Raw genomic sequence first — 25,995 nt, forward strand, 5'->3', positions numbered from 1 at the left:
CACTCAATGTATTTGTTCTGTCACCAATATTGACGCCAAGGGATACTGTGGCGACAGGCTTTAGAAGGAGTGAACTGACAGCCCCAGGAGTTTTATTTTATATTTGCATCCTGAATTTGGCTCGAATTTTGCATACAATTCAGTCTGATTCAGATTAGGGTACACTCTGTATTTGCCTTTTCTTCTTCACTTCCAAGCGGAAGTGGGTTTCCCCTCTTGAGCAGATCAGTTTTGACTGTGAATAACTGAGGGGTCAACTCATTAGAGAAAATGTGTGAAAGGAAGCAATATTTACCCAATCACACAAATCATTCTGTGTGAGAATATTTTGTATCCAAACACAAAAGATCATATATGTGTATGTGTGTGAGTCCGTTCATATTTAGTCAACAGTTTGGAAAAGTGGTAGGACAGGATCATCTGCATGTCTAAAGGATAAGACTGAGGAATGCTTTACAGAGCACATGTTCTTCATGGGGGGTAGCGTGCGAAGGACAATTTTGAAACTAGGCTGTCTTAATAAATTGCAATTTACTTCAAATTGTACAATTTTGTTTAACACGATCTCTGTCTCGATGTGGTTCCACAATATTTTTCAGGTGGCCTGTCAAGATAACAGAACAAAGACGAGAGAGAAACATCTAGAGCAAGCATGTCAAAAGGTGAGTAGGATGACTGATGTGATCTGAATGTGAGACACCGTGTTTCCTTAACTAAAAGCAGAGGTCATCCGAGGGTGTGTCGCTGCGCCAGGCTGATGACTCTGTAAATTCTGATCTTCTGTCATTGCCTCGATTTTAATTCAAAATACTAGTTGGTGGTTGATTCATGTGGCGTGTGTCGGCCCAAAGGGAACTGAATATCATGCGAGCTATCAACACACCCGTCGCTATGGGCGGGCCATAGGGGGCCGGGCCCGCCCCCAAAAATGCTTGTGCTCCCCCACTTGAGGCACAGACCTCTTAAAAAAATTACTTTCATTTTATATTATTATAGTTGCTAATTTTGTGTTGCATTAATGTTGCATTCTTTATCATTAAAACATTAAAAAATATAAACAATGGTGTGATTTTTGTTTGATTGATGGGAATCTACACTGCAACAGCCTATCACGGCCTTACTAAAAAGAAAGTTAGGCTACGACGTGACGGGCAGCATTTGGGCCACAACTAACTGTTGAATCAGGGGGTGTGACCATAGTGACGGACAAACCCAAACAGGTTGCGTTGAGGAAATATCCAGTCAAAATGTTTGGTTAAAAAAACTGCCTTGCGTAGGCTACTCGGTGGAAAAGGACTCCGCATTTTGTTATGCCTGCACGAAATTCACATCTGTATCATCGGCCGCGACCTTCTTCCTTAAGGGGTTTAAGATTTACAGACAAGGGCTTAAATAAGCATGCAGCTTCAAATGACAGCAATGCATATCCTTCTGTTGACTGCTTTAAAATGCAATGTTTGAGAGATGCTTTTGGTGTTACATCTAATATGTTGTATAGTCAAGTGTTTTATGGATATTCATAACATTGCTTCTATGTAATGTGTTGTAGGCTATATAGGCTACCTGGTCATATTGTTGTTGGTTATGTTTAACGTGATGATTACGTGTGAATAGTATAACAAGAGTATATGATTATTATAAATATACATACTGTACGCTAATAATAATTGTGCCCTCCCATGTATTTCATATGCCCCCCTTAAGACTGAGGTCTGGCGACTGGTCTGGCTATCAAGCAGACTAGGATTAAGATTTCATTATGATGCAGCCTACACAGTTTGTATAATATCTCAGATGGTGTGTTATGTGTGTAATGTGACATGCACATGTTTGTGTCTCAGAGGTGGGAAAAGCATCCGTGTTCCGTACCACCAAAGTGCGGACCAGGCTGAGGGATGACAGCAGCTGGCTGCAGCAGCGCCAAGAAGCTCAGCCTGAAACCGAAGAAGAGAAACCATGGTAAGCCACATGTTTAAATAGGATTCTGTCCATATTATCCATCGCTCACTTGAATAGACAAAACCAAGTTCCTGTGAATCCATGCAGGTTAGCAGAAGTAAGGGCCAGATGTTTGAATGGAGACACTGTTGAGACCAGTCCAGTGTCGTCACCAACAACATCCACTCCGCCACCCACCAAGTCTGACGGCGAAAGGTAAACACCTGGTTTCTGATGTCATGGAGTTATCCATTGATTATTTGGAAACTTCCCACAAAACATGATTGTGCTGACAATGGCTCTCTGTTTTAAATTTAGATCACCAGCAGCAGGGTACCTGATCAGGTGAGACTAGCACTTGCACATTAGGTATCCAATTTGAGACTAGAGACCTAAATCAAAAGCAGATGAAAAATGGCATTTTGTATTTGGAAAAAAAAAAAGAATGAATTTACTCAAGCTTTTTGTTTTTCTTTCAGAGGCGTTTTCACTAAACTAGACAAGCCTGCTACACCCGTAACAACTAATGGCGTTAGGTAAGAGCTTCTCTTACTTGAAGAAGCAGATTTAGTGTGACTTGACATTCCTACATTAATGTGATCTGTTTTTATTTTACAGTGTTACGACGACACAATTCACCAAAAAACCTTCAGAGAGCTACAAGAAAATGTGAGCGTGCACACACATCAGATTCCCAGTTGACCGCTGGCAGCGGAGTGAGAATGTATTTTCATGAGCTGTGTGTGTGTTTGTGCTTCTGTTCCTTAGAGCCCCGCACACTGTGAGGCCCACTCAAGAGAACCTGGAGGACCAGCTTAGCAACGAGGAGCTGCAGAAACGGTAAGAATCTCCTCACGCAAAAGAACGCCATCCTATTTGAACCCGCATGGCCTTGAAACAAGAGATTACATTAACATCATAACCACTCATTTCGTAGGACGGAGGCAGCCAGCAATGTGCTGAAGAAATCTGCAGTCAAGCAACGGTCTTTTGTGCTCTCTGCTGCTAAGAAATTTGAGTACGTATGTCTTACGTCACTCTCCTAATGATAATCATAACACTCAACCTGTATCTGGAATTCTTAAATCTATAGTGCAGTGCCCGTTCAAAACGTGCCTGTTCGGAATGAGACGATTGCTTGGCCTGTGTTATTGCTGCTTGCTGCTTACTCGTGAACCACTCATCCAAACGACTACAAATTCCAAACTGCACTTCCTTGGGTCCTGAGCAACACACCTGCAATGACATAGTTGCGTCACATAGTTGTGTCACATAGTCACGGATACTTAGAGTCAGAAACACAGAATACACTCTGGTTCACAGGAAAAAAACACCAAGAGCAGACTTTACCATTAGGCAAGGTAGGCAACTGCCTGGGTCCCCCAAACAAATACATTTATTATGATGTTTAGATTTAAAAAATATTAAATAGCCTATGTTACTATTTTAACTTATTGTACCCCAAAATAACGTACAGAAGGCCCCCAAACTCCTAAAAAACGGTATACTACTGACTTACTGTGTACTTTTGCTTCAGAGTAAAACATTGTACTACTTCATTTACCTGTTAGAGAAAGGTTGCTGGTTACGTTGCAGATTCAGATTTTACTCACAAAATAAAACTAAAGTTGCTGCATCATTATTCATGAAACTGTCTAGAGTTGAAAACTCCACGTTGAACAGATGTGAAGTAAATTTAAGTACCTTGGTAATGCCTTTTTCACTCTTCACTTTAAGAAAACATTTGAATGCAGGATTTGTACTGTATTAATAGTTATACTTCGCTCCTCGTTTTTGTTTTATTAACCTCGGCTACAGTAGTTTGCATGGTTTACATGCAGTTTAGTGTCCCAAATTCCACTACGGCCACGCCAAGACCCGCCCTACGAAGCAGCCCGATTGCTTGGAGTTAGGCATTTGACTTTGAGCGGTTAAGGTTAGGACAGCCGATTGGTCAGGGGATAGGACCTGTACAAATGGGGTTACGTTACGGGGAATCTGGGACACTAAGCTCCACGTAGGCTATACCAGTTTGCAAGTCTCCTCTTAGCGAAATGCTCTGAGTGAATTTAAGTTGGATTTTTATTGTAAAGGGTAGAAATGGAAGAAGTGAAGCCAGCATTATGTGCTGCTGTTATCACTATGGCAGTTAGTAAAAGTGTTTTGGCCGTCTTGGCACGTCTGGGTCACGTTGGTTGACATTATAGAGCTGCAGTGTTTTTAATTTATCACGCTCGTAGTTTGCACGCATTAGCTCGGAGGGCTATCTTGGCTTAGTTTACTTTATTAGATTCCTTACCTTGATTCTGTTTACATCAGTACAACAGCATGCTGCGTGTGACGTCTCTTGCGCATGTGGGTCGGACATCCGGACTGAATCCCGACCTACTCACAGAGACTCCTGCCTTTTTTTAGTAGATAGATAAAAGAAGTGAATTACATATTTAAAAAACTTGCGACCCATTGAGAAATTGGGCTTTTGACTCACACGTGATTTCTAATGTTGAGAATTTAGGGAGGTATTTATGAAACTGTGTGTTAAAAAACCTCAGGTCTCAAGATACGCCGTCTGACACCTCATTGGTCAACAGCAGTCCATCATTTGTGGCTAAAAGGTAAATGTTCCCTCTCACATCCCTCTAAAACAAAAGACAAACCTGCAAGTCCAATCAAAAACTCTGTCTGTTTCTGTGTGTGTGCACGCCCAACTCCACACATGCACTCATGTGTGTGTGCACGTGTGCTTGGCTACAAATGTGCAGGGTGGAGATATCTGATGATGATGAGAACACTGCTACTCCAGCACCTGCCAGCACCACACCCCCCTCCCCTGTCGTCCCCGTCACATCTGCTGCCTCCCCGCCTGAGCCCAAAGCACAGAAAATGTAAGTCCTGTTCCATGTTTCCAGCGCAACAAGTGCTTTTGATTCCTCCAATTTCATTAATTTCTTGTGTGGTTTGCAGAGTCGACACCAACATTAAGACAGCTGTTGATGCAGCTATTAATAAGCCGGTGGCACCAAAGGTGGAGAAGGCCGCCCCAGAGCCTGTGAAGAAAGACCCCCCTCCAGTGTCTGTTGCAGTGAAAGACCCGTTTCTGAAAGACGTTTCTGGGCTGGTTGACACACCTCTGGTTAAACTTACCCCAGCATCACCAACCCCAATATCACCTACTCCAGCATCCCCTGCCCCGGCCTCAACCGTCCCACTTTCACCTGCCCCAGTGGCTGCTGTAACAGGGATCACAGTGAAGGCTGAACCAGAAATAGCACCAACACTGTCTCCAAAGCCACGGTCAGTTTCCCACTAACCAAAATCAGTGCTGCCACATGTTGTCACATATTATCAGTGGTGGAAAGTAAATAAGTAAATTACCTTTTAGGTACTTGTACCAAGTATTACTATTAAATGCTACTTTATACTTATACTCCACTACATTTCTAGGGGAAAATAGTGGTATTTTTTTCTCCACTATTAATATTTCACAGCTTTATTTACTAGTTATATTACATACAAACATCAACTTTATATAATATTTTACTTAAGTAAAGGATCTGATAACTTCCTCCACCGCATAGTGTTGACATCAGTAGGTCATATCTCTAACACTGTGACAAAGCACAGAAAATGTAAGTCCTGTTCCATGTTTCCAGCGCAACAAGTGCTTTCGGTTCCTCCAATTTCATTAATTTCTTGTGTGGTTTGCAGAGTCGACACCAACATTAAGACAGCTGTTGATGCAGCTATTAATAAGCCGGTGGCACCAAAGGTGGAGAAGGCCGCCCCAGAGCCTGTGAAGAAAGACCCCCCTCCAGTGTCTGTCGCAGTGAAAGACCCGTTTCTGAAAGACGTTTCTGGGCTGGTTGACACACCTCTGGTTAAACTTTCCCCAGCATCACCAACCCCAATATCACCTACTCCAGCATCCCCTGCCCCGGCCTCAACCGTCCCACTTTCACCTGCCCCAGTGGCTGCTGTAACAGGGATCACAGTGAAGGCTGAACCAGAAATAGCACCAACACTGTCTCCAAAGCCACGGTCAGTTTCCCACTAACCAAAATCAGTGCTGCCCCATGTTGTCACATATTATCAGTGGTGGAAAGTAAATAAGTAAATTACCTTTTAGGTACTTGTACCAAGTATTACTATTATATGCCACTTTATACTCATACTCCACTACATTTTTAGGGGAAAATAGTGGTATTTTTTTCTCCACTACATATATTTCACAGCTTTATTTTCTAGTTACATTACATACAAACATCAACTTTATATAATCTTTTACTTATTATATAAAGTATTATCTTTTACTTAAGTAAAGGATCTGAAAACTTCCTTCACCGCATAGTGTTGACATCAGTAGGTCATATCTCTAACACTGTGACAAAGCACAGAAAATGTAAGTCCTGTTCCATGTTTCCAGCGCAACAAGTGCTTTCTGTTCCTCCAATTTCATTAATTTCTTGTGTGGTTTACAGAGTCGACACCAGCGTTAAGACAGCTGTTGATGCAGCTATTAATAAGCCGGTGGCACCAAAGGTGGAGAAGGCCGCCCCAGAGCCTGTGAAGAAAGACCCCCCTCCAGTGTCTGTCGCAGTGAAAGACCCGTTTCTGAAAGACGTTTCTGGGCTGGTTGACACACCTCTGGTTAAACTTACCCCAGCATCACCAACCCCAATATCACCTACTCCAGCATCCCCTGCCCCGGCCTCAACCGTCCCACTTTCACCTGCCCCAGTGGCTGCTGTAACAGGGATCACAGTGAAGGCTGAACCAGAAATAGCACCAACACTGTCTCCAAAGCCACGGTCAGTTTCCCACTAACCAAAATCAGTGCTGCCCCATGTTGTCACATATTATCAGTGGTGGAAAGTAAATAAGTAAATTACCTTTTAGGTACTTCTACCAGGTATTACTATTAAATGCTACTTTATACTTATACTCCACTACATTTCTAGGGGAAAATAGTGGTATTTTTTTCTCCACTATTAATATTTCACAGCTTTATTTACTAGTTATATTACATACAAACATCAACTTTATATAATCTTTTACTTAAGTAAAGGATCTGATAACTTCCTCCACCGCATAGTGTTGACATCAGTAGGTCATATCTCTAACACTGTGACAAAGCACAGAAAATGTAAGTCCTGTTCCATGTTTCCAGCGCAACAAGTGCTTTCGGTTCCTCCAATTTCATTAATTTCTTGTGTGGTTTACAGAGTCGACACCAACATTAAGACAGCTGTTGATGCAGCTATTAATAAGCCGGTGGCACCAAAGGTGGAGAAGGCCAGGTAGGTTATATCTCTTAACACTGATAAAGAGGTTCAAACATTATAATGTCTGCCCAGATATTACTTTTTTATAATAGACTGAATGAATATCATAATTCTTAAGCAAAGTTTAAATGTTCCTTCATGTGGTTTTATTTGCGTCTGTTTGCTCTCATTCTTTTTTTTTATGTGTGTGATTGAAAGCTGCTCTGGAATTGTCATGTGTTTGTTCTATTTTCACAGCTCCAATGTTGACACGCTCACCACCTTGTCCGATACTCTCATTTCTTTTGGCATAAGTTCAACCAGGTACTGGAAAAAAAGATAAAAGCAGAAACCAATATGAAAAAAAAAGAAACAAAGATTATCATGTTTGTGCATCAACAACCATCTGATAATATGAAAGTGTTTTCTCTCCAGCTTTAAGGATGATGAGCCAGTGCTGGCAAAGAAAAAAGAAGGCTCAGCGGACAGTTGCACCACAAAGGACAGGTATAAAACGAACAACTTCCTCATTCATGTCATAGCAGAGTTGGCAAGAAAAGAGATAATGGCTAACTGCCACTGTGTTCGCTTCAAAGTAATCACAAAATAACCCACATCTCAATTCCAGGTGCCTAAAACTACCTCACACAAGAGGGTGTCCCAAATTAGACTTGATTAAAATGGGGTATACAAATCAAAAGCAGGTGCACTCATTTGTTTTCTTTTCACTGTCTGCAGTGTTAAAAAGGAGCCAGCTCCAGAGCTCAGCAACTGTAAAGCAATGGCAGTTGATCTCCTGGCTCTCGCTGATGGGTTTGTTAAAAATATATTCTAGCTTTTTTTTGCAATTACCCACTTTAAATTCTGTGAATGTTACCCACAAGGTGGCACTGTTGGACTTTTAATGACCCCCACCTCCCCCCCTCCCTCTCCCCTCCTCTACCTCAACTGGCCTGTTCTTGCTCTGAAATCTCCTCTGAATCCTAAATCCCCCTTTGTTCATCACCTTCTCCTCTTCCTCTCATCCTTCCGCCTCCGCAGTCCAGAGAAGTCAGCCAAGCCTGTTCCCCCCAGCCCAGGACGCTGGAGTCAGGATCTGCTTGGCGGACTAGACAGGTATAGGTAGAGAGCTCTTTTCCACCCAAGCCCCATATACAGACGTTATGCAAAGAATTATCCTTTCATCAGTAGAAAATCAATAGCTCCGTTGTCTGTAGCAAGCAGAGGCATTACCTTAACTTACCTTGCCAGAGTTAGATATACAGTTTCAGAGGAGCTTGTGCACAAACTCTGCTCTGTATTTGACTTTTGTGTTTGATGTCTTTAGTAAGTCAACCCCAGCAAAGACCAGCAGCAGCCTGGATCTCCTGGCTTATGACGTCAGTCCAATCAAAACAGAGGCACGCAGGTGAGAAAGAGACAGCCTTTTTATGGCCCTCTGCTCCCCATCCCTCCTTCCTTGTGTACCTTTTAATTCTTATCACTGCAGATGAAGGGGCCAAGCGTCCCAGCTCCCTGAAGTGCACCATTTTTAATAAACCCCATCCGCTTTAAGTTTGATCTATAAATCAGGGCTGCTCTACTTCCAGCATTCTATTTTAACCCCATGCACCGTGTTACAAAGTCGCAGATTCCTGAAGCGACTGAGTTATACTTTGAAAGAGAAAGCCACGTCTTATCTACGGCGCGACTGGAAATAGAAGAGAATGTGCTGTACTGATTAGTATTGCGGCTTTGTTTTGTCTCCGCCAGCCCCAGCATGCAGCGAATAGAGAAACAGACAGTTGAGACAGCCAAAGACACACAAATGTAGAAGGAGATGACAGGCTGTTCTTGAACAATTATCTATATATTCCAAGCTGTTCATGCTAAGAAATGCATTCTATCCAAATATGCCTTGTAATGACTTATACTTACTCTGCCTGTCTCTTTGTCCGCCAGCTCCACAGAGACAGTGACTATAACCACCAAAACTGTGATCATTACTGACAAAAGGTATGAGAACACACACAGAAAAAAGTCTGTTCTGTACTATATTCAGATGGTTTTCATGCTCGTTAAATAGTTCAGTGGGTTTCAGTCTTTTCTAATGGACTGGCATTGTAAATAGTGTATGAGAAGAAGCACACTTACCTTTACTTGCCCCCTTTACCCATCCCATCCCATCTTGCCATTCATCCATACACAACCCTCCTTACTTTTATATCTTGACTCCAAACAGCAAAGTGGACAGCGCAGATCCATGGAGTTCACATGTGACGACCACAGTCACTGAATCAATGTAGTGTATTTACTGCCGCGTCACATATGAACTGGTGCTTTAAGATGTCTGTGTTAAAAGTCTCTGCAATATGTATGCACATGCGTTTTAAAAAGTTGTTTGCTCCACCGACACTGAGTGAAAAGAAAAAAATAATTTGTTAAAAAAAAATAGGATTCAATTGTAAAATAGATTTTCACTCCAGTTAAATAGGCAAATGAAGTTTAATGGGGTTGATAAAATGAATTGTTTAGAAAGAATTTCTTGTTAGTAAAATATGTGATTATTAGTTTTTAATAATTGGTATAGAATAAAATGGGGTTCATTTTAGGTGAAACCTGAAATACACAGATTTTGCCATTCAGCAGCAGAATAGTCTTTGAATCTGTCAAAGACATCCAGATTCTGATTGTGCTTGAGTTTGGCCCCGTTTCCTCTGTGTTTCTGTTTACCATTCAAACTGCATTCAATCTTTCCATTATGAGTCAATGTGATCAGAATTCCTCCGACACAAGATGGGCCATGCTGACAATTGAGAGTGAAATCAGTGTGAAATTGTTTTTCAGCTCGGCTGATCCGTTTGATCCATATCCGATAGGGACCACATCCTCTAACAGGTAATCATATTGGTTTGGAGCTGTGACTGTTTTCCAGCCAGTCAGATAGCATCTCGGCATGCATAATGCAGCAGTTTCTCATTATGAGCCACTTTTCTCTATTGCAGCTCCTCTGACCTGCTCAAGCCTCTCGCTGATATTTCCATCAACAGGTACTGGAATGCAAATTTCCCTTTTTCTATATTGTAACCTCTATTTGTAGCACCGATACGATCATGTTACCAAATTATATCGTAGGGCTAAAACTGCTTCGCTTTGTCGGTTATTGCAATACTTATTATTCATTCATAATCAGCAGCTATCATAACACACGCTGAGCACTGTGGCTACACCTTATTGATTTTTTTTTTTTTTTTTTGTTATTTCCTCAGTGTGTCACCTACTTACGTGAAGAACAAAGATCCAAGTCCAAAAACAAAGTAAGTTGCACTCATCCAACACCTTCTCTGTGATCAACTATCAAAAGAAAGGGAAGTGGGGCTGCACCTAACAATTAGTTCTTTTATCATTTAACTTGTTTATTGTTTTTTGACTAATTTATCTATCGTTTAGTCTAAAGGCCAAATAGACTTCTTCAAATTGCTTATTCTGTCTGACCAACAGTCCAAAACCCAAATGTATTCATGATGATATAAAGTGGAAAAGTATTACATTTGAGAAGCTGGAACCAAAAATTGTTTGGTATTTTTGCTTAATAAATGACTGAAATTATTATTCAATCAGCCAAATTGCTTGTGATTAATTATTGATTAATCTTAAACTAAGTTTTTAACTAAGTCAAATTTTCCTAATATTTCCTAACAGTGACATGTTCCCTGTGTGCAATATCATGCAACAAAGGTCTCCAGCTGGACTCTGGAATTCTGAAATTCTAATGTTTCCATCCCATTTTTTTGTTTGTGTGTTTGTTTGACAGTATTAGCAGTAATGCGTTGGAATCCCTCGCAGACAACGTCATCCCTATCAGCACTGACTCCACAAGGTATTAAACTGAGTTTAGTGCATAATTGTGTTATGAATGTATGAGTGAGACATGCAGGGGAAAGAAAGACCGTGGACCTGCAGGAATGATTCTCTCAAAGTGCACACATTACAGTCTGATATGCTTGAGCTGTCATAAAGTGTACATCAACTCTCTCTCTCTCTCTCTCTCTCTCTCTCTCTCTCTCTCTCTCTCTCTCTCTCTCTCTCTCTCCTCCAGGCCTAGCTCTCAGCGGTCATGGGCACGCACATGGGAAACCAGCACACCTCAGCAGGCAAACAAAGAAGAGAGGTGATGACACACTTTGATGTACTCTTACACTTCCACACAATGCAGTCCACTATGTTTCATTCATCTACATGCACCCATCTATGTCCATTACGTGCTAAAAAGCCTTTCAATGTATGTCCCCTCTCAGCGAAGAAGATGTACCAGGAAACCAAACTGTAGATCAACATACGATAATCACATTTGAGAGAAAGTAAGTCATCCTTTTATTAAAAGCTTCTTTTATTCCCATAACCTCCTTCCCTTTCACTCCGGTGAAGTAACTCGGCTTTTGCAGCATCTATTCACTGAGCCAGAAAACATTGTGCACTGGTGCTGATGAAAATAGGTCAGATAGGCTATTTGTTACAACTTTTCCTCACAAGTAAACAGATCCCCTTCCAGCCTTTTTTTGTTTTCTTCTGTCTTTAATAATATAAAGAGTGTGAATTTGTCATCCTCTCATGCTCTCATGTCTTTGTTTGTGCTCAAGGTCCAAGGAGAAGGACTCCCCTTGGGACAGGTGGACATCACCCACTGTCTATACTGTCACTAACATTACAGGAGAGGAAGAGGAAGAGGAGGAGGAGGAGGAGGAGGAAAGGTATCTCTACTGTGGCTGGGCTCATTAAATTAATATTAAACCACTTTATTTTTTACAATTTCAGCAGGATGTCATTATAGCATCTTAAAATTCAGTGCCTCTCAACCATTTAATTGAAAGCAAGCTAAATACAAGTTGAAACTTCCTCCCGGCTTAGTCAGAGAATAATCAACTCCTTCTGAACTCGTTATTTTTACTTTATTACTGTCACTTCTTCACCTGTACTGCCAGATGTTTTTTATAATGCAAGAATATCCTCTTCTTTGCAGCCCCGTGGATACACAGACAGAGACAGTGACAACCATCACCACTATCAGGTTTGAAATTCTTTAAAACTCACCTCTTATGATCAAAAACTGGGGAGATCAGAAGGAATTGAGAGCGTGAGTGGCGTGTAGGTGATGTTTACCATTACAATGCATGGGTGAGCAGGGCTCAGAATGAGGCAATGCTGCTGTACAATAGAAACAGACCACACCTGGACAATAAATCCCGACCCCTCTGGGGGAAGGCAGAAAGATCAGCCTCATACACTTATAAAAAGATCAGAATTCTTGCTCACTGGATAGAGTCCAGTTTATTGACTTCTACAGCCTGCACTAAAGGTCTAATATAGTTTTCTTTACTTTCCAGGGAGATACACAGTAATCCACAGCCTGCTATGGATCGGTAAGTTTATGATCTTAATGTCAGTTACAGCACAATGCAAGAATACTTTCTCCAGAGTGTTATTTTCTACTATTTGGTCTGTTGTTTGATTTTGTAAAGACACTCTCCTTTAACTGGAGCTTTTTGTCTTGTATTTTGGTACTGCATGGAAATCTATGAGTGGAAAATGTTTTTCATTTATTGAAATTAAATCAAATTAAATTTAAAATCGGACGCAAATCTTCTTATTATTAGGTAATCTAGGCTTGTTTTACACTTTCACCGGCCATATTGGCTGTTGTCTGAGTTTGTAACACAGCCGTCTTAGTTGGGGGAGAGATTTAGGCCAAAGCGTGTGGGAACGTGACTTAATACTGCAGTCTGGATCTAAAGTTACCTGCGACTCCTGCATGATTCCTGGTTAGACAGACTCCTGTCTTAGTTCTATTACTGAAGTTTAATGTGAAAAGATCTGCTCTCCCATTGTCTTTCAATTTGCCCTCATTTCCTCCCTCTAATTATCAGTCTCCAGATGTCAGATTAATGATGTGAATTAAGAGATGTCCTTTTGTCAAATCACAGCCCGTTAAACGGCATGCCATTAACAAGTGATGGCAGAAAATGATTACCTCCTGAGTTACATTTGACAGATGTAGAGTCCTTCTGTATAAGCCGTCACACTGCCGTTGTCAGTGAGCAAAAGATGAGACTAATGCTGCTGTACTCTGTCTCCAGTTATGAAACCTATTCCAGGACCGTGATAGAAGAAGACCAGCGTGTCCAAACACCAGAACCCGAGGCCAAAAAGTGAGTGATTTTTACAAACTAGACATTTAAATGAAAGTGACGGCTAATATTTAAACTATGCATAGTAACTCACTATTTCCTTCATCTGCCTCTACTCAAGGGGGTTTGTGTACGTGAAGGAGTATGTCAATGCAACAGAGCTGTCCTTGCATAATGCCAGAGACGCCATTGATGGGTAGGACTAATACATTATTTACCCAATCAAATAACAATATTGATTGAAAGAAAAAAAACTGCTGAATAAACCTGCCACCACTGCTCTTATGATGACTTAATAACTGCTCTTTTTTCCCATAGTATGTCAGATTATTTGACATCAAGCTTTGCCAGTTCCTCCTACAGCAGCCCTTCCTTTTACTCCAGGTAATAGCACAATTCCCTAAACCTGTTTTAAACCAGCTATAAGCCGAAGCCCTTTCTCCCCCTGCCTTGTTATTTCCATTTCTCACGAAACTAGATATGTGTAAGCAGTAGGGCAGAAACTCCAACAAGCCTGCTCATTAGGAGGCTAAGCAGGGACATCAAAGGATTATTTAAACTTACTAAATTCCCTTGCACAGGACAGAAAGGGTCAAATGTTAATATACCAGACAGAGCTGCAGATGCATGAGAGCTGTTTGAGTCAGTGGCCAAACTAACACGTCTCAATGGTTGTGTCTCTCCAGTGGCACGCTGTCATCCGCCTGTACCTTCTGCGGAGAGCCAGTGGACGGTGATGCCAAGATCACCATCGAGCACCTCAATATCAACTGTCACCCCACCTGCTTCAAGGTAGTTTATCTAACTGCTCAGATACATTTCAGCTGAAGATAAAAAAAGAGGTATTTATTGGACTATAAAGTCTGCGAAGGGATTAACCTTGAAGAATTTAGCTTTTTTTTTCACCTTAAAAGACATTTTCTTGACATTTTGGTAAATGGGCTTATTTGCTTTTTTGTAGAGAGTTAGATCAGAAGATTGATATCACTGTCATGTCTGTACGGTAAATATGCGAGTTATAGCTTAGCTCAGCGTGAATACTTAAAATGTCCATTGTTTAATAATCAGCCTACCAGCTCTAATGCTTAATAAGGGCTTTAATATAATATTTGTATATCTTAATTGATTAATCAGTACATATAACAACAAGTTGGGGTTTTATAATGGGTTATGTTGCAGACCCTTTCTTGGCCACAAGCAGTCCCTTCCTTGACTTGAGTTACTTACCAGGCAACCGTTGGTGGCTCCAGGAAGTACAGGCTAAGAAATACTCTGGCACATAACTCCCTGTAAAACCACACCGTGTCATTTTTACATTTTGTTTTGTTGTACAGATTAAACAAACGTAGGATATAACGTGTTAATTAGTGAGATATAGAAATGCTAGTAAGGGGCGCCCGGATACCTCAGTTGGTAGAGTGGGCGCCCATATATAGAGGTTTACTCCGACTTGCGGCCCTTTGCTGCATGTCATTCCCCCTCTCTCCCCCTCTCAATAAAGGCCTAAAAATGCCCAAAAAATAATCTAAAAAAAGAAAGAAATGCTAGTAGGCAGATTTTGTTTTTTAACCTATGGCCAGAGCCGAATAACCGTAACCCCTTTTTCTGTTTTTATGCTGAGCTACGCTAATGAGTTGCTGGCTGTAGCGTCATGTGACAGACAGACATGAAAGTGGTATCTTCTTATCTAACTCTTGGCAATATACAACCAATACATAAATTTCCTAAATTGTCAAAGTACTCCTTTAATATTTTTAACTTTCTTCCTTATTAGTTTTTTCTACAAGTCTTTAAATACAAGTATATGAATCAAAGGTCTCACCAGTTAACTGTGTTTTCAAAGCTGCAACAGTTTTGTATACTGTGTATTATGGAGCAGTACATTAGTATGAGAGAATTTCAAGGATAAAAACACTGTTCTTCACTGTATTTTCTCATAATTACATTTTTCTCCCAATTTTTCAGTGCGGTGTGTGTAGTAAGCCAATGGGAGACCTTCTCGACAGTATGTTCCTACATGGTGGGAAAGTCCACTGCGAGCCCTGTTACAGCAAAGCCTTGGACTGATTATCGAAGCTGTTCAGCAGCCTCTTATCCTCAGCTCCTTCCCTTCATGTTCATTTGCATATAAATTGAGAACCGACAAAGTTTGGACTGTGTTTGGTTTGAACTCAAGAATGACGTGGTTTAGGGTGATCAAAAAGACAGTTATAGTGAGCAATATGGCTACTTAATGTTGATTCTTACATTAGGTTAAATTTCTATGTTATACAAGCATGTGTTGTTTTTTTCCTGGTGGTGAAAGCTATATCTGCCTCAGTAAACTATGAAGGATATGTCTGTACAACATGATGTGTTACATACAGACTAATACTGGCAAGTGGGGAGTTATATTTTAGCAACAGCGGTTATGCAAGAAAATGACTTTATTACAAAATGTTTACTTCTTTTGCTCTTCATGATACAAAATAGTGTGTTCACATGTATGATGCTTTGTTAAAAAAATTAAAATGACTTATAGAATCCTGGTATAAATATGTTATGTAAAACGTTGTGCCAGCAGACACAACACTGTCAGAGTCTCAAGCAGTTACACATTTTAGAAAAGCATGATTAAAAAAATATTGCACATAAACCTGTTTTTAGCATCATGTAACTGAAAAGTTAGGACAATATTATAAAGTATCTGCCACAGAAATGCATTAGATGAGCTCCTGAGAACTACTTTTCAAATGCAGTGGTGAGTTTCCACAGAGGATTTGTGCTGAACTTTCCATTTGCCTTTCTCCACTTCTTGGTGAAGTAATATTTTCCTTGCATAGTCACCTAAAAAGCTGTGTACATAAATGTGACTTTAGCTAATACTGGCCATCAGCTACCTGCTGAGTAACTGGAAAGAAGCTAATGCACTTCATTGGCTACTTTCTTGATAGTCTTCACACGCAGTTAGGCAGAGCTCCCTTGGCCCTGCCCCAGTCCAATGAAAATTTGCCTCCCATGAGAATGTGCCTCTGTGGAACAACTGCACTGCATGCAGTTAATGTTAACAGTGCAAGGCGGAGCAAGGACAATGATGGCACCTCGGTTATAGTAAAAAAGCGACTTGAAAATATTAGCATATAGCACTCCAAAACATTATTTTCCCATTACTGAATTTAAATAGGTTATAATGGAAAATAGGGATAAAAGCCAAATATATCATGTCAGCTAAATTCAATATCAAAATATGTTATGGTAGAACTAAACTGCTCATAAAGGTAAAGGAAGTCTGCTTCATTCCCTCATTTAAACAGAGGGGATGCATAATATGGGACACCTCTGTAATCCTGGATGCGCTCCATCCTCTGTTCAAGGCCTGTGTCAGTGTTTTCCTCTGGCTCTGCTCACAGCAATGTTTTGGATGTGCTTCCACAGCAGCGAAGGGTCTGACTCGTTATGTCTTATCAGGGACTCCAGCCCCTCTGCTTGGTCCAGGCTCTGCCAGTAATCCTGGGGCCATATTTGCAACCATCTGCGGACAGATATACAAACGGATTAGGCTCATCACAGAGGAAATTTTAATTAGACCATTAATATAGACTGATGTCTCTCCCCTTGGGACATTGTTATTCGCATTAAAGTACAGAAAGTAGAAGGATTTCACACCTGGCGCAGTGAATAATTTAAGACAAACTCACCCATCATCTGCAGGTAGGTCTTGCACTGGTCCATACCCCGGGCTGGGCAGGGGGCACCCCATGTGAGAGTTGTTGGCCATTTTAGGCTGAGGAGGTCGGTTCTTTTTAGGGGCTTTCCTATATGCTCGTTCTGCTGCCAGTCGTGCATTCTCCTGGTCACACACGTAACATTCATATCCATTCAGGTAGTTGGGTTTACTCATGTCATTAACCCCCCACTCGCGGGCCTCCAGAGCCTCCAACAAACGAGTGTTAGTGATGCGGCTGGGGTTCTTGAACTCTAAATATTTTGCATATGCATCATCGTTCTCATCGAGACGTTTGAGGAATTCACCGAGAGCTTTCGGTGAGGGAAAGTTATTTATGATGATGACGGAGTGGTCGTTGGGCATCCAGTCTGCCACCACAGAGGAGCCTCGGTAGACAGGCACGCAGCCCTGATGGAGAGGCCGCCACAGCTTCTCGGTCATGTAATCTGGACACAGGCCGTTCTCCAGTGCCAGGTGAAACTTGTAGCGCGCAACAAAATTCATAAAGCCGGCCTCTTCACCGGTAGCTGTGGCCGTGTCCTCTAGGTGTTCAGGTAGAGGTTTGTTGTTCAAGCATTTTCCGTAGGAGTCCACCTGCAGAGAGAAAAAAACTCATTAATGTTAAAAAACCTCATAAAGTGAAATGTTCATGCCATGGGACTTTTAATGTGACACTGGCACACTTTTAATAGTCTATATTTTTTCATAAATCCCTGATAAGACATTCCTAATTGAATTTTAACATTTCATTCCCCGATGGGGATTCAAAAACATCCCACTCAGGGCTATATTTACAAAGCATTCACAGAGGTCTTACTGCAGTTGAGTGCTTGAGGATTAATAATTTTGACCTACTGATCTATGTGCACAAAGTATGTGCAAGTAAAAAAAAAAAAAATGAAATAGGAAGACTCTAAGCAACACATTTTCAGAGCATATAATCCAGTTAATGTTTATTGTAAAGAATGGCTGTGGTAGGGTTCAACATTAAGCAGACTATTAAAAATGGTATTTAACAAAGCAGTAATGTGTCTTGACATTTATGCAGAACAGGAACATAGGCAAAACAAGACAATTGCACAAAGAGAACAAATGTCGGAGGATAAGAGCAAAATAAATAATATATCAACAAATCACATTATAGTATTTTACAGTATTTTAAAAATAAAGGAATAACTGGTACCTTAGACCAATGACATGAACATCTATAAAGTCTTGGTTTATTTTATATGCAGCAATGCTACCGCATGTGGATCGTGGAAATAAATTCCTCCTCAGTTATAAAAACTGGAAAATTCCAGCTCACTAAGAATACATCTTGTATATTTGAATGTATTAAGGATAAAGATAGTGCCTTGGGATGTAGCATCTCATTTCCGAGGGGTATATAGGAGTCCTAATAAACCAGGTCCTAAACTGAAAACAGCCACACTCATCTATCATGCATATTTGTAAAAATGGCCCTGAAAAAAAAACACCTCTGTACTGTACCTGAATATACTTCATGAGCTCCTGGACATATCTGTTTCTGTCTGACGGTACATCGCAGTGAGACTGCATGTAGAGCACAGGAGCCAGGCCCTCCTTCCTCAGCCGGTTCTTCTCCTCCAGGGACACGACCACAGGCTCCAGCAAGTAATCCAGAGAAGGCAGCCACTGCAGGGTCAGAGGATAGTCAGACTCCCTGCGAAATGTGGCAGTGTAGTTGAACAGCCGGATTCCCGGTCCATGGGAGAGGACGTAGTTATTCATGGGTGACTCTTCATGGAACAGTGCCCAGGTCTGGTGGCGGAGACGAGGGAGCGGCGCCTCATATGCACGAAAGTCTGTTCCATAAAAGATGATGGATGCTGTCCGTCTGTACAGCTGGACCTTGAAGATCAAACTCAAGATTACTGGCAGAACAACTTCAGACGGGGATTATTATTAATTTGAGCATGCATCGTCTCTCTGTCTAAGCCAAGAGTTTCAGCAGAAGGCTGTATGAGGATACATATTTCTGGTACCTTGCGGTTGCTTGTGACCAGGCAGGAGGATGTGGCACAGTCAATGCGTTCGGTGTCACCAGGGAAATGTGGGAACAGTCCTCCACTCCACCAGAGAAGAATGGGCAGCTCCTTGTTGCTGCGGCGATCATGGTTGCCAGGTCCTCTGTATGAACTGATGGAGGCGAACTCCATCTCTGACAGAGCACTCTGGGGCTGGAAGGCTCCTCGGTCCACTGCATCCAAGGCCTCCATGGGAAGTTGATCATCTGGAAAGGAGGCAAAGGAGACCCAGACCCAGCACAGGACACCAAACAGCCCCAGACACACACATGGAACCAGCCTGCCCCTACCCGCCATCTGCAAGGTTGAAAAGAAAAAAGAAAACAGATTTTTCAGAGACTTGCAATTACTCGGATAAAAGTAGGTCACAATTCAAAACTACAAATCGATTAACTTTCTTATCTGTTTAATGCAGGCGTGATTCCTAAGTCTCGCAAATAAACTCACGCCCTGTTCTGGTGCTCAAACTTCGTTGAACAAACATTAGCAATTGACCGCAACATTTCAATCATACGTGCCAGTGCAGTGGTTTATGAACATGCACTAATATCGAAACTTGCACCGTATCCTACCATTGCCACTGAAGCAAACGCATGAAGGCGCGTTTTTTGGATTCTTCAAACCAAAAATATACCGCTGTTCTCCGTATAAACTGGTTTTGAGGATTGGTGATAACAGAGTGCAGCAGTTTGTTTATCACACAGACACAACAACCGGATTCTTCTTCTACGTTTAAATGCTTTTCTTCTTCTTCTTCTTCGGGTCGCAAAGCAACCCAAGATGCACATCGCCACCTACAGCTCCGGAGTGTATAGTGCTCTATTACATGTCTGTACTGCAAACATAGACTGCAACATACATTTCGTTCATATTCAGTTTGTACGAATTTGGTCAAATTTGTTTTGGACAGTTATTCTACTAAATTATGTAAAACGATAACTTTAAAAAGAAAGATTCGTTATTTTCGTATCACGGGTCGTATGCTAAAAAGAGGTGTATGTACTAGGTAATTGCAGGGTTTGTCAAATCTTGAATGCTCTAAAGGGCACCATTGAAATATATTATCCTCTGCTTTAAACATTGGTGTGAATCTTACTTAAAAGTATGGAAGTATCAAGAGAAAAATTTACTAGGCTACCAAAATTAAAATACTTTATATGAGCTCCATTGGTTGTATATGTATATAATATACAATATAGGGTATACAGTATACCCTATATATATATATATATATATATATATATATATATATATATATATATATATATATATACATACGATTGCATTAAAGTTTAGGTAGAATTTATGTACTTTATATACCTTTGGGTAGTTTAACATATAACAATACATCATCCATAATCTTAATCTGCAAAGTGACTACAGTAACTAAAAAAGTACAATATTTCCCTCTAAAATGTAGTTTAGTAGTATAAATATATCAGAACAGATATAAATAGCGCAGAACAGAAAAATACTCAAGTGAAGTACACGTCAGGATGTGCAAAATACATTTGTACAGTACACCCATATACTGTCTATGAGTACACTTCACAGAGAAGAGAGACTTTGTCATCATTTGATGTTTATCGACAGTGAACTTTACCGGCTTTGGGACCTTGGCTCGTCTGGACGGTGTGCACGTGCAGCTTCTCGACGGGGGCGCGCACGTCACGACAGTCATCTCAGTCAGATGTAGGGGAGGAGGGCAGACCACGAAATATTAACTATTAGGAACAGGGTGAGTGAAAACACAAGTTTTTTTTTTCTATTTGTATTAGATGAATTCAATTGTATATACATCACCTCACTGCAACAGTTTTATGTTGCTCTTAAAAATAGTTTATAGTCGCACACTGAGGCTAACGGTTAGCCTGACCGTATAGAATGTCAACAAGCCACCACACTAGCCGGATAGCTTGTTAGTTGGCTGGGATGCAGCCGCTACACAACAGTGTTATTGTCTGCTGCAATATAGTTTTTCAAAAGCCTTTTCAATTACCCGTTTCGGTTCCTAGCTAGTTAACTTCTGCTCTGAAGCACATTCGCTGAGACCATCGACGAAGCAGTTTTATCAGAGTTTTTAGCTGCTGTCAACAGTAGCATGTTTGTGGTCGTGTCAGCTCATGATCCTGACTCGCCCCTGTTGTTGTGGCGTAGGACTCCAAACACTGCACCTGTTATATGTCATTAAACTGATGTATTAAATTATGTAGTATAATGTTCATGTCCCACGCTATAGCTGGTAAGCATATAGCTAGATATGTAGGGCTGGGTATCGTTCAAAAATCTTCGATACCTGTACGATACTTTTTTCGATACCAATTTTATAAAATCCATTTTAACAAAAATAAATAACATTACACATTAAGTTAATACAAATCTTTTATTTGTTAGCTCATTCATACATATGTGACGCACACTGTAGTCAAGCCTCTCAAAATACAACAACACACAAGTGAGCCCTTTCCTAGGATGGTGAAAGCATGACCCGCCCAACTCTGCTTCTGATTGGCTAGTACTCGTTGCCTTTGTTGGTTGGATTGGTTAGGTTTAGGCATGATGGGAGTGATATTTTGTGCATGACTCTACAATGTGTAGACAGCCAATCACCAGCATTATCAAATATTATAAGCATGCTGCATGCTTATTGGCTCACTAACGCTGATGAGATTTACTCAGTACTTTTACTTAAGTATTGGAATTTGGTATTGAATGACATTTTTCTATACTCAATACTATGGAGGTGATTCGGTCCGTGCGTAAAAGTATCAAATATTGGTACCCAGCCCTATACGTGGGTAGGTTATCATGAGTCAGTATTACTGTGTAGAGTTGGGTCAGTTTCTGTTTTTACTGGTCCGGTCCGGTGTACCAAATTAAACCGGTTTGATTGTAAACCGGTTGAACCGGCATTTGTCACTATGACATAATCTGGCAAATTAAAAACTAGCCTACATTAGAAAAAGTTTACACCGACCCAAGCTTATATAATAGTGTGTCTTGAAGTAAACAACAAGGCTGTAGTCTTTCAGCTCAAAGCTCCAACCAGAGACCTTTGGTAGATATTTCGGTCCTTCGCCCCTGTCATTCATCCCTGAAACTAGTCAACCATTACACATCTCCCTTTCATTTGCTGTCAGTAAAGTTCATTTTAGGTTAAATGCAAATGTTGCTAAACCAGCAGTCTTTTCCCCTAGGTATTTACACTGAATCATCAGTGAAGTCAAGCCCACAGACTGTGTGGCTGAGAATTCAGTACGTTTCATTTCCTATTCCCCAATAGTGATTTTCATTTCCCTTTAAATGTGTAGTAAATATCTATTTTTGCATTTCTTCCTCTTTCTAGGTTAAATTGACCCTGGTCTGCCACGTGGTGTGGAGGCCTTGCTGGGTGGGAGGAAACATGATGAGCGGGAAGAGCCTGCTCCTGAAGGTGATCCTGCTGGGCGACGGTGGAGTGGGCAAGTCCTCCCTAATGAACCGCTATGTCACAGACCGCTTTGACTCCCAGTCCTTTCACACCATCGGTGTGGAGTTCCTAAACCGGGACCTGGAGGTGGATGGGCGCTTGGTCACTCTTCAGATCTGGGACACAGCAGGCCAGGAGCGCTTTAAGTCCCTGCGCACACCTTTCTACCGAGGCGCCGACTGTTGCCTGCTCACATTTGCTGTAAACGACCTGCAAAGCTTCCAGAATCTCGGCTGCTGGAAGAAGGAGTTCATGTACTACTCGGATGTTAAAGACCCTGAGCGGTTCCCTTTTGTGGTGCTGGGCAATAAGGTAGACATGGAGCGGAGGGAGGTGGGGGAGGACGAGGCACGGGCCTGGTGTGAAGAGAACGGCTGCTGCCCTTACTTTGAGACCAGTGCTAAGGATGACACTAATGTCACAGCTGCATTCGAGGCAGCTGTCAGGGAGGTTCTGGCTGCTGAGGACCAGATTGACCATACACTACTGAGTAGTACTATCGATCTCCATGGCAACCGCAAAACCTCTCGCACGTCTTGCTGCTGATTGGTCAGGTGGGATTCCACCTTGTCTTAATTTATTTATCTAAAATCTGCCCATGGCAGTTTTGAGAGCCAGTAAAGATATTGTTAATGGTACACATACTGTAGGTACAAGGTATTGAGTACAGTATCCCCTAAACATAATGTGGATAAGATGCAGCTGCCCTGAGGAGGGCTGTGTAAATGATTCAGCTGAATTATTGCTCTAACCAAGGTACAGGCACACTGTAACAGGCACACTCGTCCTTCGTACTATGTCTGCTTTCAGTATTGTTGCACAAACACATTTTCACCCAGTGTCAGTTTTGTCTGCCTATGCAGGGGTTGTATCAAATTGTGCTTTCAGAGCATTTATTTTAATTCAAATGTTAAATAATACAGTGGATGAGCGCAACCAGTCCTCTCTTGAAGAGCACACTCTACACAAGAGCACACTTTGGCACATCAACATACAGTTGTTCTTGTAACTGCTCAACAGTTCGTCCATGAGCGGATTTTTTCTGGGTTTTAAATGGACATTGAATACAACATCACATTTTCTTGTTATCAGCTCCTTCAGCAAAAGTGGAGAGCTAATGTATTTTCTGGACACAATCCATGCAGATCTTATGCATGAGAAGCCCCAAAAAACATAATGATGACCAATATGATTTGAGGTACGAGGAACTTAAAATACTGCTGCTTTAAAAAGCAGGATGACCGTGTTTGTCTTCAGTGGGAAGGGAACTGTAAACTTTCATTTCGCAGCTCTGCCTGTAAGCATTGGGTACGCGCTAATGCGGTGCCCTTATTCATTTGTCTATTATATGTATTACCACTGCACTACTGTGTAGCTGGATGTTGCAGGTGTACGAGCTAGGCATTATTGGATCATTTTTATTTCCCAAGATTTATGTACATGGGCCTGTTTCAGTGTTCAGTGTTTCTCGAAGTTAAAACGTAATACTGCTTTTGCTGCTGTTGTTGATGAACCGCTGTTTATTTTTCTGTGAAGGACATTTCTATCTTCCGATGTGTTTTTTTTGTTTGTGTTTTTTTGTTTACGGACGTGCGATATTCTGTTCGATCAAGGGCTGTTTTCCTGATATATAGTGGAGGTTGTTATTATCAGAATCAACAATCATTTTCATAATTATGGCATGTTTGTAATCTCGTGCCTGCCTTGTTGATTGCGCGTCTGGCCTCAACATTCCAGTCCTTTAACCTATTTTGAAGGTCTCCTGTGCTTTCCTGATATATTAGTCAAGTCAATTCAATTTATTTATAGAGCACATTTAAAACCAACCTAGGCTGAACAAAGTGCTGTACAAAGCTATATTATGTTATAAAAACAAAGGAAGACAATACAAATATAGACACAATGAACATCATACAAACAACACACTTCTATACAAATATACAAATGTCCCTAAACCATACGCCAAAGAATAAAAATGTGTTTTAAGATGAGACTTAAAGATCTCGACAGTAGAGGAGGACCTAATATGAATGGGAAGTTTGTTCCAGAGTCTCGGGGCCACAACGGAGAAGGCGCGATCACCCTCCTTTTTTTTTTCATCAGAGACTGTGGAATAGCTAAAAGGAACTGATTAGACGATCTTAGGTTCCTGGAGGAGTGATGCAGGGTAAGAAGATCAGCAATATATAAAGGGGTCAATCCATGTAATGCCTTAAAAAGAAGTAACATTACCTTAAAATCGATTCTATATTTGACCGGTAACCAGTGAGGAGAAGCCAATATTGGGGAGATATGATCCCTCCTTCTGGTACCAGTCAACAATCTAGCCAGCCACATTCTGGACAAGCTGCAGGCGTGATAAAGATGATTGGCAAATCCCAGAATACAAGGAATTGCAGTAGTCAATACGAGACGAAACAAGAACATGAATAACAATCTCCAAGTCACGACAGAGGAAGGATTTTAGTTTAGTAATAGTCCTGAGATGAAAAAAGCTACATTTGGCAACAGAACTAATTTGTTTGTCAAATTTTAATGCTGGGTCAAAGATGAAACCTAGATTTCTGGCAAAAGGGCGCACACTTGAGGCTAAAGTCCCCAAATCTTTTGAAAGTTCGTCAACTGAATTTGGGGGGCCAAATGCCTTGTGCTGTCTGTCCGGTCCTTCTAGGTCTCAGCTGAATGTGAAATAGCCTGAACACAAGGATAGGGTCATTACTACTAATGCGTTGTGCACACATTAGTATCACCTCTTCTGTCCATTCTTAACAGTATTGAGTGAAACGTATAACTAAATATTCTGACAACTTAACAATGTTTACTCGTTTTCAGCTGGATGGTACTTTACTTTTATTTAAATATTTTTAAATACAGGCTCCCTTTGGTTTTACTATCGGAGGGCATTGTTTTTGCCTGTATGGTTCGAAAAAATAATGTGCTGATATTCAATGTTTCAAACTAAGTTTAACATGGTTTAAAATCATTCTCATCAGGATTTTGATTGCTGCTGAAACAATATTATATTGTGCTGTCTACTCAAACAACCAAACCTGTTGCATAAATAAGATGAAGTATTTTCATCTTCTGAATGCAGTCACCATGGTTCTTATTATAATGCATGTTCTCATACCCATTTTTCTGTTTTGTTGGAGGTCTTGTGTGTTCTCTCAGCCTGAGATTTGCCTTTTAAGTCAATAATTGCATCATATTTCAATGTGTGCAGACTAATGGTGAACATTGCAAGAGCCTCACTGTGAAAGTATCTAATCAGGTACAGTCATATTTACTTATTACATGGTTCTTTGGTTTAATGTAGGCTTAAAATGAACAGCTTGTTCATATGATTACTGTAAAGATGTGTTGAGTACTAGTACTCACAGCAATATGAGAGAAACTTTATTAACTGTTT

At 41.0% G+C, this 25,995-nt stretch overlaps 3 protein-coding genes across 4 annotated transcripts; 2 read left to right on the forward strand and 1 right to left on the reverse strand.

Annotated features, from left to right (window-relative positions):
* The first annotated feature begins 520 nt into the window (after nt 1–520).
* Nucleotides 521–16,005, forward strand: znf185 (zinc finger protein 185 with LIM domain). Its single transcript, XM_028588812.1, has 34 exons — nt 521–662; nt 1,842–1,959; nt 2,047–2,154; nt 2,257–2,283; nt 2,418–2,474; nt 2,557–2,607; nt 2,707–2,778; nt 2,876–2,956; nt 4,491–4,553; nt 4,701–4,823; nt 4,903–5,232; nt 5,647–5,976; nt 6,417–6,746; nt 7,161–7,235; nt 7,458–7,523; nt 7,635–7,706; nt 7,938–8,012; nt 8,241–8,315; nt 8,527–8,607; nt 9,141–9,194; nt 10,026–10,076; nt 10,184–10,228; nt 10,448–10,495; nt 10,993–11,058; nt 11,278–11,349; nt 11,477–11,539; nt 11,819–11,929; nt 12,199–12,246; nt 12,563–12,598; nt 13,313–13,384; nt 13,485–13,559; nt 13,682–13,747; nt 14,050–14,155; nt 15,329–16,005. Exons 1-34 carry the CDS (start codon nt 653–655, stop codon nt 15,428–15,430), a joined length of 3,159 nt encoding a protein of 1,052 aa, XP_028444613.1. The 5' UTR covers nt 521–652; the 3' UTR covers nt 15,431–16,005.
* pofut4 (protein O-fucosyltransferase 4) lies at nt 15,750–19,830 on the reverse strand. The gene is made up of 5 exons (XM_028589665.1): nt 19,690–19,830; nt 19,076–19,414; nt 18,561–18,941; nt 17,041–17,663; nt 15,750–16,874 (listed from the first exon to the last, which is right to left on the reverse strand). The coding sequence occupies exons 1-5, from the start codon at nt 19,690–19,692 to the stop codon at nt 16,724–16,726; spliced, it is 1,497 nt and encodes a 498-aa protein (XP_028445466.1). The 5' UTR covers nt 19,693–19,830; the 3' UTR covers nt 15,750–16,723.
* Nucleotides 19,831–20,764: 934 nt separating this feature from the next.
* rab9b (RAB9B, member RAS oncogene family) lies at nt 20,765–24,203 on the forward strand. 2 transcript variants are annotated; one of them, XM_028589662.1, is made up of 3 exons: nt 20,765–20,855; nt 22,315–22,372; nt 22,464–24,203. In XM_028589662.1, the coding sequence occupies exon 3, from the start codon at nt 22,521–22,523 to the stop codon at nt 23,130–23,132; it is 612 nt and encodes a 203-aa protein (XP_028445463.1). In that variant the 5' UTR covers nt 20,765–20,855; nt 22,315–22,372; nt 22,464–22,520; the 3' UTR covers nt 23,133–24,203. The 2 variants fall into 2 exon arrangements, with proteins under 2 accessions (XP_028445463.1, XP_028445462.1); XM_028589661.1 differs by lacking the exon at nt 22,315–22,372.
* Nucleotides 24,204–25,995: the final 1,792 nt, after the last annotated feature.

The sequence above is a fragment of the Perca flavescens genome, chromosome 10, assembly GCF_004354835.1.
Source record: "Perca flavescens isolate YP-PL-M2 chromosome 10, PFLA_1.0, whole genome shotgun sequence".
Lineage (NCBI taxonomy): Eukaryota > Metazoa > Chordata > Actinopteri > Perciformes > Percidae > Perca > Perca flavescens.

Excerpts from the sequence above, each read along its gene's own strand:
- znf185 (XM_028588812.1), top strand. Across the intron at positions 7,707-7,937 it reads AGTTGCACCACAAAGGACAG|TGTTAAAAAGGAGCCAGCTC; the intron begins GTATAAAACGAA and ends CACTGTCTGCAG. Across the intron at positions 14,156-15,328 it reads GTCACCCCACCTGCTTCAAG|TGCGGTGTGTGTAGTAAGCC; the intron begins GTAGTTTATCTA and ends CCAATTTTTCAG.
- pofut4 (XM_028589665.1), bottom strand. Across the intron at positions 18,942-19,075 it reads TGGTCACAAGCAACCGCAAG|GTCCAGCTGTACAGACGGAC; the intron begins GTACCAGAAATA and ends TTGATCTTCAAG. Across the intron at positions 16,875-17,040 it reads GACCTACCTGCAGATGATGG|ATGGTTGCAAATATGGCCCC; the intron begins GTGAGTTTGTCT and ends ATCTGTCCGCAG.
- rab9b (XM_028589662.1), top strand. The coding sequence starts at position 22,521 with ATGATGAGCGGGAAGAGCCTGCTCCTGAAGGTGATCCTGCTGGGCGAC.